General features: G+C 34.3%; 1 protein-coding gene across 1 annotated transcript; it reads right to left on the bottom strand.

Moving 5' to 3' along the window:
• Window positions 1-7,919: 7,919 nt before the first annotated feature.
• On the bottom strand, window positions 7,920-12,987 carry LOC110685472 (LRR receptor-like serine/threonine-protein kinase GSO1). Its single transcript, XM_021862002.1, has 2 exons — window positions 8,682-12,987; window positions 7,920-8,472 (listed from the first exon to the last, which is right to left on the bottom strand). Exons 1-2 carry the CDS (start codon window positions 12,073-12,075, stop codon window positions 8,114-8,116), a joined length of 3,753 nt encoding a protein of 1,250 aa, XP_021717694.1. The 5' UTR covers window positions 12,076-12,987; the 3' UTR covers window positions 7,920-8,113.
• Window positions 12,988-14,592: the final 1,605 nt, after the last annotated feature.

Raw genomic sequence — 14,592 nt, 5'->3', positions numbered from 1 at the left:
AAACAAGAAGAATAGAAAAGGCGGATCCATGGAAAATGTCGTTGAATCGACCCACTTTCAAGGTTCTATGTCAGCTGTACAGCATGCTAAAAGGATGGTAAGTTTCCTAAAATGTGTCCAGTAACAATTAAGTCATTTGTGTATATATTAATGAACTTTTGTGGGCTGACATGTTTTCATTGATTTTCTGCATGTACATTTAAAGTCAGCAAAAAACCAAGGTCAATTACCAAATTCCCCTGATCTTTTCTTGAAGACACACTTCAAGGAAGTTCTTGGGAAAGGCCAAGTGGCTGCCAACACCAAAGCCAAAAAGATTGCGGTAAAAACTTATTATATGGCTTGATATATGGCAAATTAGCAAAGTAAAACTCATTATTTGCTTATTTAATTGAATTCGAATGAATAAGGGTCGTAAAGTGACTTATGATCTCATTTCTCTTGATTTCTATCCATAGGCACCAAAATTTATCTGATATTGGAATGTTAGAAGAAAGAACGAGTTCATTTGATTGAAAACAAAGAAAATAGGCAAGGTTTAAGCCATATAAGCCAAATTTGCTTGAATTTGGATGAATGAGGGTCGTAAATTAACTTATGTGTACATTTATCTTGATTTCTATCCATAGGCACCTAAAAGTATTTGATATTGGAATGTTAGAAGAAAGAACGAGTTCATTTAATTGAAAACATAGAAAATAGGCAAGGTTTAAGCCATATAGGCCAAATTTGCTTGTATTTAGATGAATAAGGGTCGTAAATTGACTTATGTGCTCATTTCTCTTGATTTCTATCCTTAGGCACCTAAAAGTATTTGATGTTTGAATGTTAGAATAAAGAACGAGTTCATTTGATTGAAAACATAGCAAATAGGCAAGGTTTAAGCCATATTGGCAAAATTTTCTTGAATTTGGATGAATGAGAGTCGTAAATTGACTTATGTGCACATTTCTCTTTATTGAACCTAAAATTAAATAATATTGGAATGTTAGAAGAAAGAACGAGCTCATTTGATTGAAAATATAGAAAATAGGCAAGGTTTAAGCAATATAGGCCAAATTTGCTTGAATTTGGATGAATGAGGGTCGTAAATTGACTTATGTGTACATTTCTCTTGATTGTTATCCATAGGCACCTAATAGTAATTAAAGAAGAAAGAACGAGCTCATTTAATTGAAAACATAGAAAATAGGAAAGGTTTAAGCCATATAGGCCAAATTTGCTTGAATTTGGATGAATAAGGGTCGTAAATTGACTTACGTGCTCATTTATCTTGATTTCTATCCATAGGAACCTAAAAGTATTTGATATTGGAATGTTAGAAGAAAGAACGAGTTCATTTGATTGCAAACATAGAAAATAGGCAAGGTTTAAGCTATATAGGCCAAATTTGGTTGAATTTGGATGAATAAGGGTCGTAAATTGACTTATGTGCTCATTTATCTTGATTTATATTCATAGAAACCTAAAATTATTTTATATTGGAATGTTAGAATAAAGAACGAGTTCATTTGATTGAAAACATAGAAAATAGGCAAGGTTTAAGCCATATAGGCCAATTTTGCTTGAATTTGGATGAATAAGAGTCGTAAATTGACTTACGTGCTCATTTCTCTTGATTTCTATCCACAGGAACCTAAAAGTATTTAATATTGGAATATTAGAAGAAATAACAAGTTCATTTGATTGGAAACATAGAAAATAGGCAAGGTTTAAGCCATACAGGCCAAATTTGCTTGAATTTGGATGAATAAAGGTCGTAAATTTACTTATGTGCTCATTTCTCTTGATTTATATCTATAGGAACCAAAAAGTATTTTACATTGGAATGTTAGAAGAAAGAACGAGTTCATTTGATTGAAAACATAAAAAAAAGGCAAGGTTTAAGCTATAGAGGCCAAATTTTCTTGAATTTGGTTGAATAAGGGTCGTAAAGTGTCTTTTGTGCTCATTTTTCTTGATTTATATCCATAGGCACCTAAAAGTATTTGATATTGTAATGTTAGAATAAAGAACGAGCTCATTTGATTGAAAACATAGAAAATAGGAAAGGTTTAAGCCATATAGGCCAATTTTGCTTGAATTTGGATGAATGAGGGTCGTAAATTGATTTATGTGCTCATTTCTCTTGATTTCTATTCATATGTACCTAAAATTATTTGATATTGGAATGTTAGAGGAAAGAACGAGTTCATTTGATTTAAAACATAGAAAATAGGCAAGGTTTAAGCCATATAGGCCAAATTTGCTTGAATTTGGTTGAATAATGGTCGTAAAGTGACTTATGTGCTCATTTCTCTTGATTTCTTTCCATAGACACCTAAAAGTAATTTATATTTGAATGTTAGAAGAAAGAACAAGTTCATTGGATTGAAAACATAGATAATAGGCAAGGTTTAAGCCATATAGGCCAAATTTGCTTGAATTTGGATGAATGAGGGTCGTAAATTAACTTATGTGCTCATTTCTCTTGATTTCTATCCATAGGCACTTAAAAGTATTTGATATTGGAATTTTAGAAGAAAGAACGAGTTCATTTGATTGCAAACATAGCAAATAGGCAAGGTTTAAGCCATATAGGCCAAATTTGCTTGAATTTGGATGAATGATGGTCGTAAAGTGACTTATGTGCTTTTTTTCTTGATTTCTATCCATATGCACCTAAATTTATTTGATATTTAAATGTTAGAAGATAGAACTAGTCCATTTGATTGAAAACACCTAAAACAGGCAATGTTTTAGCCATATAGGCCAAATTAGCTTGAAAAATCAAGAATAAGAAACCTTACATAATATTGTTGGTTGTTTTTTTTAACATTTTTTTTTATTATCTTCTATATTTTGTAGGAGACCTACCAGAAGAAGCTCGAAGAAGCAAGGAGTTAGGGGATTCAGAAGAGTCCTAATGAGTTGTACTGGGAGACGGTGGGTGGGCGCAATAAGAAAGGTCGTGTGAAGGGACTTGGCCAAAGTGCAGAGCTCTACTATGGCAACCGGATGGGTCGAGTTTCTCGTTCTTCACAGCAATACACGACGTCTATCATTTCTCAGATGCAAGATCAGATGGAACATAGGGTGCATGCTCTCCAAACTCAAATGGAAGTCGAGATGCAAAGCTGAAATAGAGAGGAGATACAAGGAGAGTATGGATGAGATGATGAGTCGTTTCACCAACAACAACGCATGTTCCACCATTCATCCTCAGCATCGAGACCCTAGGGACGACCCAGGTAGTGGTGGAGCAGGCCAGGGTACCCAGGTGATTGCGTAGCTTAGCTTTAGTCTAGCATAGATTCACTCTAGCATAGCTTTTGTTTGGTATGGATACTTAGTTCGGACTATCTTTTGTAATAGGACATTATTATTATTATTATTATTATTATTATTATTATTATTATTATTATTATTATTATTATTATAAAAAACAAAACGTACAGAGTCAATCAATTTACAAGAAATTGGTAGGGAGCCGAGATACAATCTGGGCCCCCACCCCTCTAGCTATAGCGAACCCGATCCTGCTGAAGATGTGAGCAGCTGCACGAGCACCAATATCCTGAGTCTTAGCGAACGCCTGAACCCGCTTCAGCAACGCAATAGCAACCTTCTATTATTATTATTATTATTATTATTATTATTATTATTATTATTATTATTATTATTATTATTATTATTATTATTATTATTATTATATATAATTTCGTAGGTTGGTAATTAATTTTTTTTAAATAGCAACTTCAGGTTTGGAAATGCATTTTTTTAAAATATTACAGTCGGGTTTGAAGGTCTTTTCGACGGATTATATCAGTCACAAAAAGAATTGATTAACGACGGAAAAATCCGTCGAAAGTTACCGACGGAATGTTTCATCGCAAAACTAAATTTCCGACGTAATTTTTCGTCGCAAAAATAAATTTTCGACGGAATTTTCCGTTGCAATGTGTAATTTCCGACGGAATATTCCGTCGGAAATTGTTTTTTGGGACGGAAAATTCTGTCGGAATTTTAGTATTGCGACGGATCTTCACTTAAAGTCAAATTAAATTCCGACACAATAATTTCCGTCGGAAATGAAGTTTACGACGGAAATTCCGTCGGAATATGGCCAATTTCCTACAAAAGGTTTTTCGATGGACGTTTCCAACGGAATTCCGTCGCAAGCTTCATTTCCGACGGATTTTTTATATTTTCCGACGAACTTTTTCCGTCGCAATTACGCTGTTTTCTTGTAGTGTATTAATAAAACCGACTTATTGGTAATTAATAACTAATTTTGACCTTATGGAATTATAGTATGTGTGTCCTTTATTGCAAAGAATCATGTGATTAAGAAACCGAAGAGCGCCTAATATGGGTGAAAACCGATCTCATAGTCCTGTTTCATACATTCATCCCTAAAATTTAGATGGTTTAATTACTTATACTTCGTATTGTTAATGATTTTATGTATCATAAAAGGGGTGAACCTTAATGAAATGAGTCATTTATTTGTGGTTGCCTTTAAAAGTTCGTTATTTATAATTTTATATAATAATTCTTTAATGGTTCATATGTACCTGTCAATTCAAGATTCATGAGTGGCTCACTAGATATGTACATTTTCCAAGTTTGACATGATGGCTAAGATATATATGACTTAATCCGAGACCAAACATGTCCTGAATTGAACCCAACCCAAATACATGACCAGGGACATTACTCATGTCATTTATTAGTGTCAAAATTACTCATGATAAACTATCATTATTGTCATTTATTAGTGTCTTACCGCCCAACTCAGAGAAAGCAATAATTAATATAACAAGCTACTACGAAATGGAAATACAATACTTTCTCATTTGGTTTAGTCGACATCGACAACATGTTTGAAAAGTAATTAAATAAATAAACTATTGATTCTTGACTTTGTTGCATTGCAAGCATCATAATAAAATTAAGAGATAAAACCATATCCATGTGATTATTTATTTAGCAATTAAGTTATTGCATGTGAGTTGGTCACCAATTGTTTGCTTTGATCTCTTTCTCTCATTTGGCGTTTTGGAAATATTTTCTTAATTAAAATAAATTGAATGATTATTTTTAAAAAGAAAATTTAATATAGGGTTATGAAAATATTACGGAGTATTATCTAATAGTCACGGGAAATCTAATCCCCCAATGATTAAATATTAAAAGAGGAGTAGTTGCACCAATGCATTGTGTTAATCAATTACTGGCATTAGCAAGTTTTGTTCACCACTTTAAGGAGTGGAACTAGTTGCACCTGTTAAGTTGTTTATTTACATGAAAAGCATATAGTATATGAAGTGTATGGATAAATTGACTGACAAAGGAATATGGAGTCAATAAGGATCATTTACCCCTGAAGAAGTTTCCTTTAACACTCAACGGTCAGTTTGTGTTGCAAGGAGATGAGGAACTTTACTACAAGTTCCCGGAACCATGGTGTGACCCACGGACCAAGGTTCGAAGACCTGGGTTGGAGATTTTCTTTGCTGAAGCAAGAGATCCGGAATTGATCAAGACCTGGTTTAAGGAAAAACGGGAAGTTCCCGCAGAAGACGAAGATTGGGTGAAGCATATTCAACAAATGAACATAGAATAGGAAGTGATGCAATGGACGTATACTTCATTTTTTTTTTTTTTTTTTTTTTTTTTTTTATAATTTGTGTTCCTTTTAATTAGAACATGTGTATGTGATCTTTCTTGGGTTCGTTGGATAATATATGCACTCGCTTGTGAGGTATGGAGTATTGGATTATAAAGTAAGAGCAAAATATGAAATTATATAAGCATATATTGTCTTAGTTTTGAAGTAGGTTAAAATCTCGTGCAATGTACGATTGTTAAATATTTTTGTCAGTAATATTATAAAATATATAAAGTATACAAAAGATATGTAGAAATATTTTATTTGGGTATGTATGAAATATGATTGTCAAATTGGAAAGAAAATATCATATAAGATATAAAAAGTTTACTTAAAGATTTTACAAATAAAAAATATAAAGTTAATTTTTTTTTTTCATATGTTAATGACAAGTGTTTTTGTCCTTATTGATGAATCGCTTTTAGTATAAGTTAATACTAAGTAGTTAGATTGATTGCCTTAAAAAAAAAAGTTAATAGATTGATCGCAATCGTACATGGGAAATTGTAGTCTTTATAGGTGGGGACCAAAGACAGGATCTTATAATATAAATGACATTGTAAAAAAAAAAAATGGGGTTGAAGAGAGGAATTAAAAATCAAAAATGATATACATACTCCTTCCGTGTTTTAAAAACTGTTGTAGTTTGACTTTTTTCACTAATCACAAAATGAGTTTGACTTGATTACTTTACTAACATATAAAAAACAAATTAAATTGTATAATGCATTGTTGAAAACGTTATAATGTATACTTTCATATTATTAAATTTCATATGATTTTACTAACATATAATTAGATAAATTAAGGGTCAAATTCGTGTCTCGCCATGCGTATTTGCTCAAACTGTAACACTTATTAAAACACGGAGGGGCATCCTTTATGGCTACATATAAAGCTAAAAATGAAAAACACAAGTAAAAATATAACATTAATTACACTAATTTGCAATTGTCTTTATATATATACCATACAACATATTTTCTCTCCTCCTTTCTCTCTCCAAAACCGTAACCTCTATTGTTGAATTTTGAAGGGGCTTCCATCGGTTTTAACCCATGGAAAGCCCGGAAAGCCACAATTCTTAAATCTTTAAATTTAATTTAGGTTTATAATATTGCTTTGATCTTTTCTCCTTGAAAGAAAGGGTTTCCGATCTCCTTCAAAAGACAAGGGTTTTTCGACCTTCTTTAAAAAACAAGGTTTATCAGATCGATCTTCTCTTTTCGGGGGAGAAATTTCTTAGTTTTGAATCCCTGAAATTAGATCTAATGGATTGTCGTGAAATTATTTTGTTGGTAAAAAAAGTTATCAAGTTTTCGAACACATACGGATAAATTAGAAGAAAAGCATCCTCATGACTACAAAGGATCGTTAGATTGTCTCTCTAACAAAACTGTATTTTCCAGCGATATAAGCGGGAGATCAATGTTCCACAATGCAAGCTAGATCTACTTCATGATCGTAGTTTTTATGAAGGAAAATTTTATTTGATTCAATATCTTATGTATTTGTTAACGTCAAATCTCTATTGTAGGGTCGTAATTTATGAAATATTTTTGCTATTCAAGAAGAAAACAAAAAAAATTTGCGAGTGACTTTGTCATATGTTTCTAAATTAAAACCAAATTAGGAAAAATATTAAATGTTTATTCTTAGCCTAAGGGCTACTTAAAGCATTACTCTGTACCTACTTAAATCCTTACAAAATACTCCGTAATAAATATTGCTAACATTTCCTCAAAAAAAAAAAACAAAAAAAAACTCAACTATGTATATATATATATATATATATATGTATGTATATATATATATATATATATATATATATATATATATATATATATGTATATGTATATGTATATGTTTGCAATCAATTGAAATCAGATGAAAAAATCAAATGTTATACTGTAATTAATTTGAAATGCAATTCTATTGCTAGTGTTATGAAGATTTTCCATGGTTATCTCCAATTCTCCATTATAAACAAACCATATATATTTAATTTATTTTGAATATTCAAAAGATAAATGGTCAGTACATGATTGAATATGTGATTTGATGATGCCATGATGGTAAGATCTATTCTTGAATTTATTAAAGTTGATGATTAAATATATTATCAAAGTTGTTAAGCAAAGGTGAACAAGCACACATGATGAGTTGTTAAGTAAGTTTATCTGTGAAATAAATTAAGTCATCATTTGATTAATTTAATTTAAATATGGAATGATTATAACAAAGCCAACATCATTTGATAGAAAATTTTATTTACATCATTATAACTGCATTTAGGTTAATACAATAATAATATGAAGTCATCATCTTGATGTAATTAGATCATACACTTTCAATAATCAGTCTGTTAGCATGAGATTCTGAAAAAACAATCAAATTTTCAACCAAAATAAGTGATCTTTTGAAATGCACTAAGGGACACTAATCCACAGTATGAAATGGTCACAGATCACTCTTGGCCGAACAAACTGTCCTGTTTCGGTAGACTTGAAGGAGTTGATCACAGACTTGTCGCGTAGTTGGTCTTTCAGCAGGGTAAGTCTTGGTGCACATGAGTGCAATTTCAAGAACCTGGAATGCTGCACATTCTTCATTAGGAGGGAGAGGCATCAGATTGGGGTCGATAAGCTTCTCTCGTTCTAATCCTTCCATTTCGATACGTGTCTCTACCCATCTCACCATGTCTATATCTGTACCAAAACTTCCATCTGTTGGCATTTTTCCACTTACAAGCTCCATCAGTACAATTCCCATGCTGTACACATCACTCTTTTCTGTTGCCTTCAATGAGTATGCATATTCTGGCAAAATTATGACAACATATTAAAAAGCCAAATTTTGTGTTAGATATTTGATCTAAGATATCGTTGTATAATGTTTGATGACACATAAAAAATACAAAGTCAACTATGGTTTATAAAAATGATACAACAAAAAAAAGATTATAATAAAGTGTAACAATATAACTCTGAAGCAGATTAAATAATGAGAAATTGGTTTTTGAATTTACCTGGGGCGATGTATCCATAAGATCCAGCAAACCAAATACTAGATTCTGTTTCATTGATAGATTCATAATTGCAATGTATCTGCTTTGCTAGTCCGAAATCTCCTAAATGAGCTTCCATGTTAGAATCCAGCAGCACATTACTTGTTTTAATGTCTCTATGAATGATCTTCGGCACACAATCATGGTGTAAGTACTCCACTCCTTGAGCTAACCCCACAGCTATTCTTAGTCTCGTCTCCCAATCGAGTCCTTTCGTTCCAGCCTTCTTGTTGATACTTTCTTGTCCATGGAGCCAGTCCCAGACACTTCCATTCTCCATGTAATCGTATATAAGCAGATTCGAGGCTGCTCCTTTGTTGGTGCAGTACCCAATCAGCTTCACCAGATGCCTGTGCCTTATTCTCCCAAGAGTTTTGATTTCCCTGGCAAAGCTTTTGTCCAACATGAGATCATCTTTTCGGGCTATTTTCTTCACAGCTACTGTCTCTCCAAATGCTAAGTCGGCCTTGTAGATTGTACCAGAACCACCCGAACCAATTATAAAAGCATCACTCAGATTCTTTGTTGCTTCCATAATGTCATCCCATCTGTACTCTGAATGCCTCCTGGGGGATTTTGAATTCAGTAAGCGCCGATTTGTATTAGAAGAACTGCTGTATGAACTGCTGCCTGTTTCTTTGGATCTCTTGATCATATATCTTCGCCGTCTGATGCAGATGGCCACTCCAAGTATTAAGACAATAGCAGCAACAACGGTCAGAAATGAAGAGAGTATCAATGCTAAGGTTGCATGCTTACGGCTGCCTTGATAGGCAACACTGCAGAGTTGAAGAGGCTTCCCACAGAGGAGCTTATTCCCCACGAAAACATCAGCTGGCCAATGCGAGAACTGCTTATCAAGTTTCCCTCCAAGGTGGTTGTATGAGAGGTTAAGTATGCTCAAACTGCTCATTCCACCAATCTGAGGGGGGGCCGCACCAGTGAACTGGTTGTGAGATAAGCTGAGAGCTTCAAGCTTAGTAAGCGATCCGATTTGTGGAGGAATTTGTCCAGTGAGATTGTTGAAACTAAGGTCCAGCATGACTTGCAGATTCTGGAGCTGAGAAATCTCAATAGGAATCTCACCATTAAGATGGTTATTTGATAGTTGAAGCTCATAGAGCTTGCTAAGTTGGCCTATCGAGGGTGGGATCGAGCCAGAAAGTTGGTTTTTACTGACCCTAAGGACATTGAGAGAAGCAAGATTGCCAATTTCTGATGGTAGGGTACCATTCAGCTGATTGTCCTCCAGAGAAAGGACAAGGAGTTTAGAACAGTTGAATAATTGAGGTGGTAAAGGACCAAAGAATGAATTTGAGGACAGTTTAATTTCACCAAGCTGTGGCAAATTCCCAAACCATGTTGGGATTCTGCCAGTAAGATGGTTTCCATTTAGGTCAATATGAGAGAGTTTTTTGCAGAAAGAAAGCTCAAAAGGTACGAAACCAGAAAGCGAATTTCCTGAAAGGTCTAACAAGGATAATTCGTGTATGAGTCCGAATGTCCGAGGAATTTCCCCGGTAAAATGGTTGCTTCCTAGTCTTAGCCTTTCAAGCGAAGGCGAATTCCCCAGTTGGGGTGGAATGACATGATCAAATTCATTGTTAGTCACATCAAAAGAAAGAAATGAAGTTGAACTACACAAAGGAGCAATGCTACCATTCAGTTTGTTATTTGAAAGATTCACCCTTGTCAGATTAGACATGCTTTTCAATTCATCAGGGATTTTACCTCCAAGGCTATTGTTGTACAGCATAAACTGCTGCAGAGACTCCAGATTGCCCAATTTCGCCGGAATTCCACCAGAAAGGCGGTTATCAGCTAAGTCGAGGATCAACAGCTGCTGACAGTTCCCCAATGTAGCAGGAATTTCACCCACCAAATCATTCTGTCTAAGATGCAGAAAGTTCAGCTCTTTTAGCAGCCCCATACTTGCAGGTATTCTCCCAGTAAACTGATTCCCATAGAAATCAATCATCTGTAAACTCGAGCAGTTGCCTATTTCTGAAGGAATTTCTCCAGAAAACTGATTGCTGTAGATGAAAAACTCCTGCAGACTACCCAACATACCAATCTCTTTAGGCAAATTTCCCCCAATCTTGTTCTGATACAGTGCCAAAGTCTGCAAACTGCTGAGATTTCCAACAGCAAGAGATATTGAACCACTCAGACTGTTGTTATATAGGTACAAGTCAGTCAGCCCTGCAAGTCCATACAGCTCAACCGGAATCGATCCGTTGAGCGTATTGTTGGACAAATCAAGCGTTTGTAATGACTGACATTGTCCAATTTCTGGTGGAATTTCGCCAGATAGTTGAGCACTTGACAAAGATAGCCCCTGAAGGCTAGTTGTATTGGCACAAATACCAGATGGTATAGTACCAGAAAGACTATTGCCTGACAAAATCAGGTTTTCTAACTTGCTCATTTGCCCTAACTCTTCAGGAATTCCACCAGTTAACCTATTCATTGACACATCAAGATTGTAAAGCTTACCCAAATTTGCTAATGACTTTGGTATGGGACCCACAAGCTGATTACCCATCAAATTAAGGTACTCAAGACTACCCATTTCACCAATTTGATCAGAAATCTCCCCAGACAAGCTGTTATTAGCAAGATTAAGCGTCTCGAGTTTTCGAAGATGAAACATATGTTGTGGGATAGTGTCATTCAACATGTTTCCTGCAACAGCAAGAACAAGAAGATCTGTGCAGTTTCCAATCTCAGCAGGAATAGGACCAACCAAGTAATTATCTTGCAAAACCAAGCTTTGAAGGCTGGTTAACTTTCCTAATTGGGAAGGAATTGAACCAGAAAGACTACAAGAAGCTAAACCCAACGTGACCAAATTAGAAAGTTCACCAAATGATGAAGGAATTGAACCAGTAAGATCATTGTCACCAATTCTCATGACACGAAGATTCCTGAGTGAGCTCAGTTGAGTAGGAATGGACCCACTTAGTTGGTTTGAGTAAAGAAGTAAAGATTCTAACAAAGAAAGGTTTGAAAGAGTAGTTGGAATGGACCCACTGAGTTGGTTTATAGAAAGATCAAGGTGGATTAGGTGTTTTAAACCACCGATTGAAGGTGAAATTGACCCACCAAGTGATGCATTCGACACATTTAGACTCACTACAACTCGAGCTGAGTTACATATGATTCCTTCCCATTTACAGTAATTTGGGTTGGTTTTAGACCAGCTTTTCAAAACCCCATTTGGGTCTTCTGTAAATGAGTTCTTCACTTCTAAGAGGGTTTCCAAAGTTGAGTTTTTTGAGCATGAAACATACCCAAAAAAGAAAGTTGCCAAAAACAGAGTAAAGTAACACACTGAAAACATCAAAGATGCCATTTTTATCAATTAGACAGCTACCCAGATCATTAAATTTGAATTTGATGAGGAAATTATGAAAATTGAAGTGAATTTTGCATATTTTGTAGTGTAATTTCCTTATCCAAAATAGAAAGTTACCTTAGAAGAAAAATAAAAAAGATTACAAGTAATCAAAGATGCAATCTTTAATCACTTAGACAAATACCCAGATGCTAAAGTTTGCAGACAATGAAAAAAGGAGCAAATTTGGAGTGAAGTTTCAGCTTTTTTGGGTGTAATTTATGAAGTGAAAAACAGAGGATTTTTTTTATGATCAATGCTCTGTTCGAAAAATAAATGTGGAAAAATGGACAGATGAAAGTGAAAGTATTATGGGTATTCTGAAAATTGCATGCGAATTATAAATGAGCGCCGAACTACTGTTCCATTGAGAGGAGGAGAGAGAAAATGAAAGGAAATGAGTCAAAGTGTTATGGGAAAAGGTTTAAGTTTGAAGGTTGTCGTAAATGGCATTTAAAAAAGGGGTTGACTTTTTCAATCTTCTGATAAATTTAGAAAGACAACAACTACTAAATTACTACTGACTATTGCAAATTTGTATTCAAACCCAGATAAAGAAAATAGACCTAATAAAGCAGGCAACTATGGCATCTGCAAGCAACAACTGCACCAGAAACGAAAAGAAAAAAAAATGCAAACAACTCCATTCATTTACATGAGAAAATTCAGAGCTTTGACTTGATTATTTTGTCATATTGTTAATTAACATTAACCAATATACTCACTGGTCTCCAAAATTGAGAGTGTAATAGTCCTAATAGAGCACAAAGGTTTTTTTTGGTTTACAAATACTATCATATAATCCCTCCTTCTCTTAAAGTTTTTGCAAATAGTGATTGTTTCACAAAAAAAAAATATTTCTTTGAGAAATTCTCTCTAGTAATCACGAACTTTAATTTTTTTTTCAGTGGTAAAGTTTGAAACTTTTAATTATTAATGGTAATCACAAATTAATATTACTAATTCAATGGTAACTTAAGTTAAATAAATTGTTAATTATTAACCATGGTTTAACTATTAGGACTGTAAAAAGACGCAACTATCCCCACTTAATTTACCCCAACCTTCTTTCTTCTTCCTTTTTCTTTCCCCCTCCATTAATTCTTTCTTCTGCCATGAATTCCCCACCTTTTTCTTTTTCTTTCTTTTCCTTTTACATTCCTCCATTATTTCAACTCCATTAGATTATATCCACTACCAATAACCAATTTTTGGAAATAAAAATTTTCCCCGAAATGATCATCTTCTTCAACCCCATTTTCCCGTTTCCCAAACGTTAATTTTGCCCCCAAATTTTCCCTCATCTGTTATTCTCTCTCCTCGATCATGGTTAATTGAAGATAGATCGGAGGAAAGAAAAAATAAATTAAAATAATGATTTTTAGGGATTGTATCAAGCGATTGTGGGTTCAAACCTCAAGGTAAAGCTGCTCAAATGGAGGGTCCTAAATCCGGCATCAATTCTTCTTCATCTTCTTCAAATCCGGCCTTCTTTTAATTTCGAGATCAGAAGGTCAAAAACGGCGTGTCGATGCTCGTTTTGATGCTCGTATTGGGATTATTGAGGTGTCGATGGTGGTGGTGTGGATTTGAGACGCCGTCATCCGGGCCGAGCTGAGCGCCGGCAACAGAGGAGGGATGGCAGTTGGCTGGTGGCTGGGTGGGTGGGGAGGGGTTTGGAATTTTTTTTGTTTATTTTTTTACAAAAAAATTGAAGGGTACTAATGTAATTTCAATGTTATTAACCAAGATTAACCATGTTTAATCGTTTAATGATATTTTATTATCATCAATGTTATCATAGGCTTAATAATATTAATTCATGATTACCATTGATAATAAAAAATTTCAGACTTTACCACTAAGAAAAAATAAGAGAGAATTTCCCTATTTCTTTTGTCCCAGAATATATAGGACGTTAAGATGGGCATATAGTTTAAAAAAACAAAGGGAAATTCTCAATGGTGCTCTTAAACTTTTTATATTTCTCAATGGTAAACATCAAAAAAATCAAATTATCTTTAGTAATCAATTATTTGTGTCATTAATTCAATGGTGACATTAATTAGATTAATATACAATTTATAAGCCTAACCATAGTTAACTAATAAACAAAATTACTATTATATCCTTGAAATCAGATTTTCCTTTATTTTCTTAACATTTAAATTATATTTTTTTTTTTTTTAAAAATTTTAAAAAAAAACCCACCCACCACACTCTCCCCCAGCCACGACCACACAGTCAGCCAACCACCAGCCACCACCCATGCCCAGACCCTCCGGCACCAGGCAGCCTCGATCCCCCTTTCTCCGGCGCGAGCCACAACCAAAGCCACCGCACCACCTTCTAACAATAAACCACCAATTAACACCATCTATTACCTCCGTGACCTTGCATCTCCGACCACCATCAACCTCAATTAATCACAGCACCTTCACACCCACAACCAACCTGCTGCACTCGCCCCGCACA

Source organism: Chenopodium quinoa, unplaced genomic scaffold (genome assembly GCF_001683475.1).
Source record: "Chenopodium quinoa cultivar QQ74 unplaced genomic scaffold, ASM168347v1, whole genome shotgun sequence".
Taxonomy (NCBI): Eukaryota; Viridiplantae; Streptophyta; class Magnoliopsida; order Caryophyllales; family Amaranthaceae; genus Chenopodium; species Chenopodium quinoa.
The sequence above is the reverse complement of the archived record's forward strand: the minus strand, read 5'-3'. Positions and strand labels throughout refer to the sequence as shown.

Coding starts and splice junctions, on each gene's coding strand:
- LOC110685472 (XM_021862002.1), bottom strand. CDS start 12,075: ATGGCATCTTTGATGTTTTCAGTGTGTTACTTTACTCTGTTTTTGGCA. Junction 8,473..8,681: donor TTATGGATACATCGCCCCAG/GTAAATTCAAAA, acceptor TAATTTTGCCAG/AATATGCATACTCATTGAAG.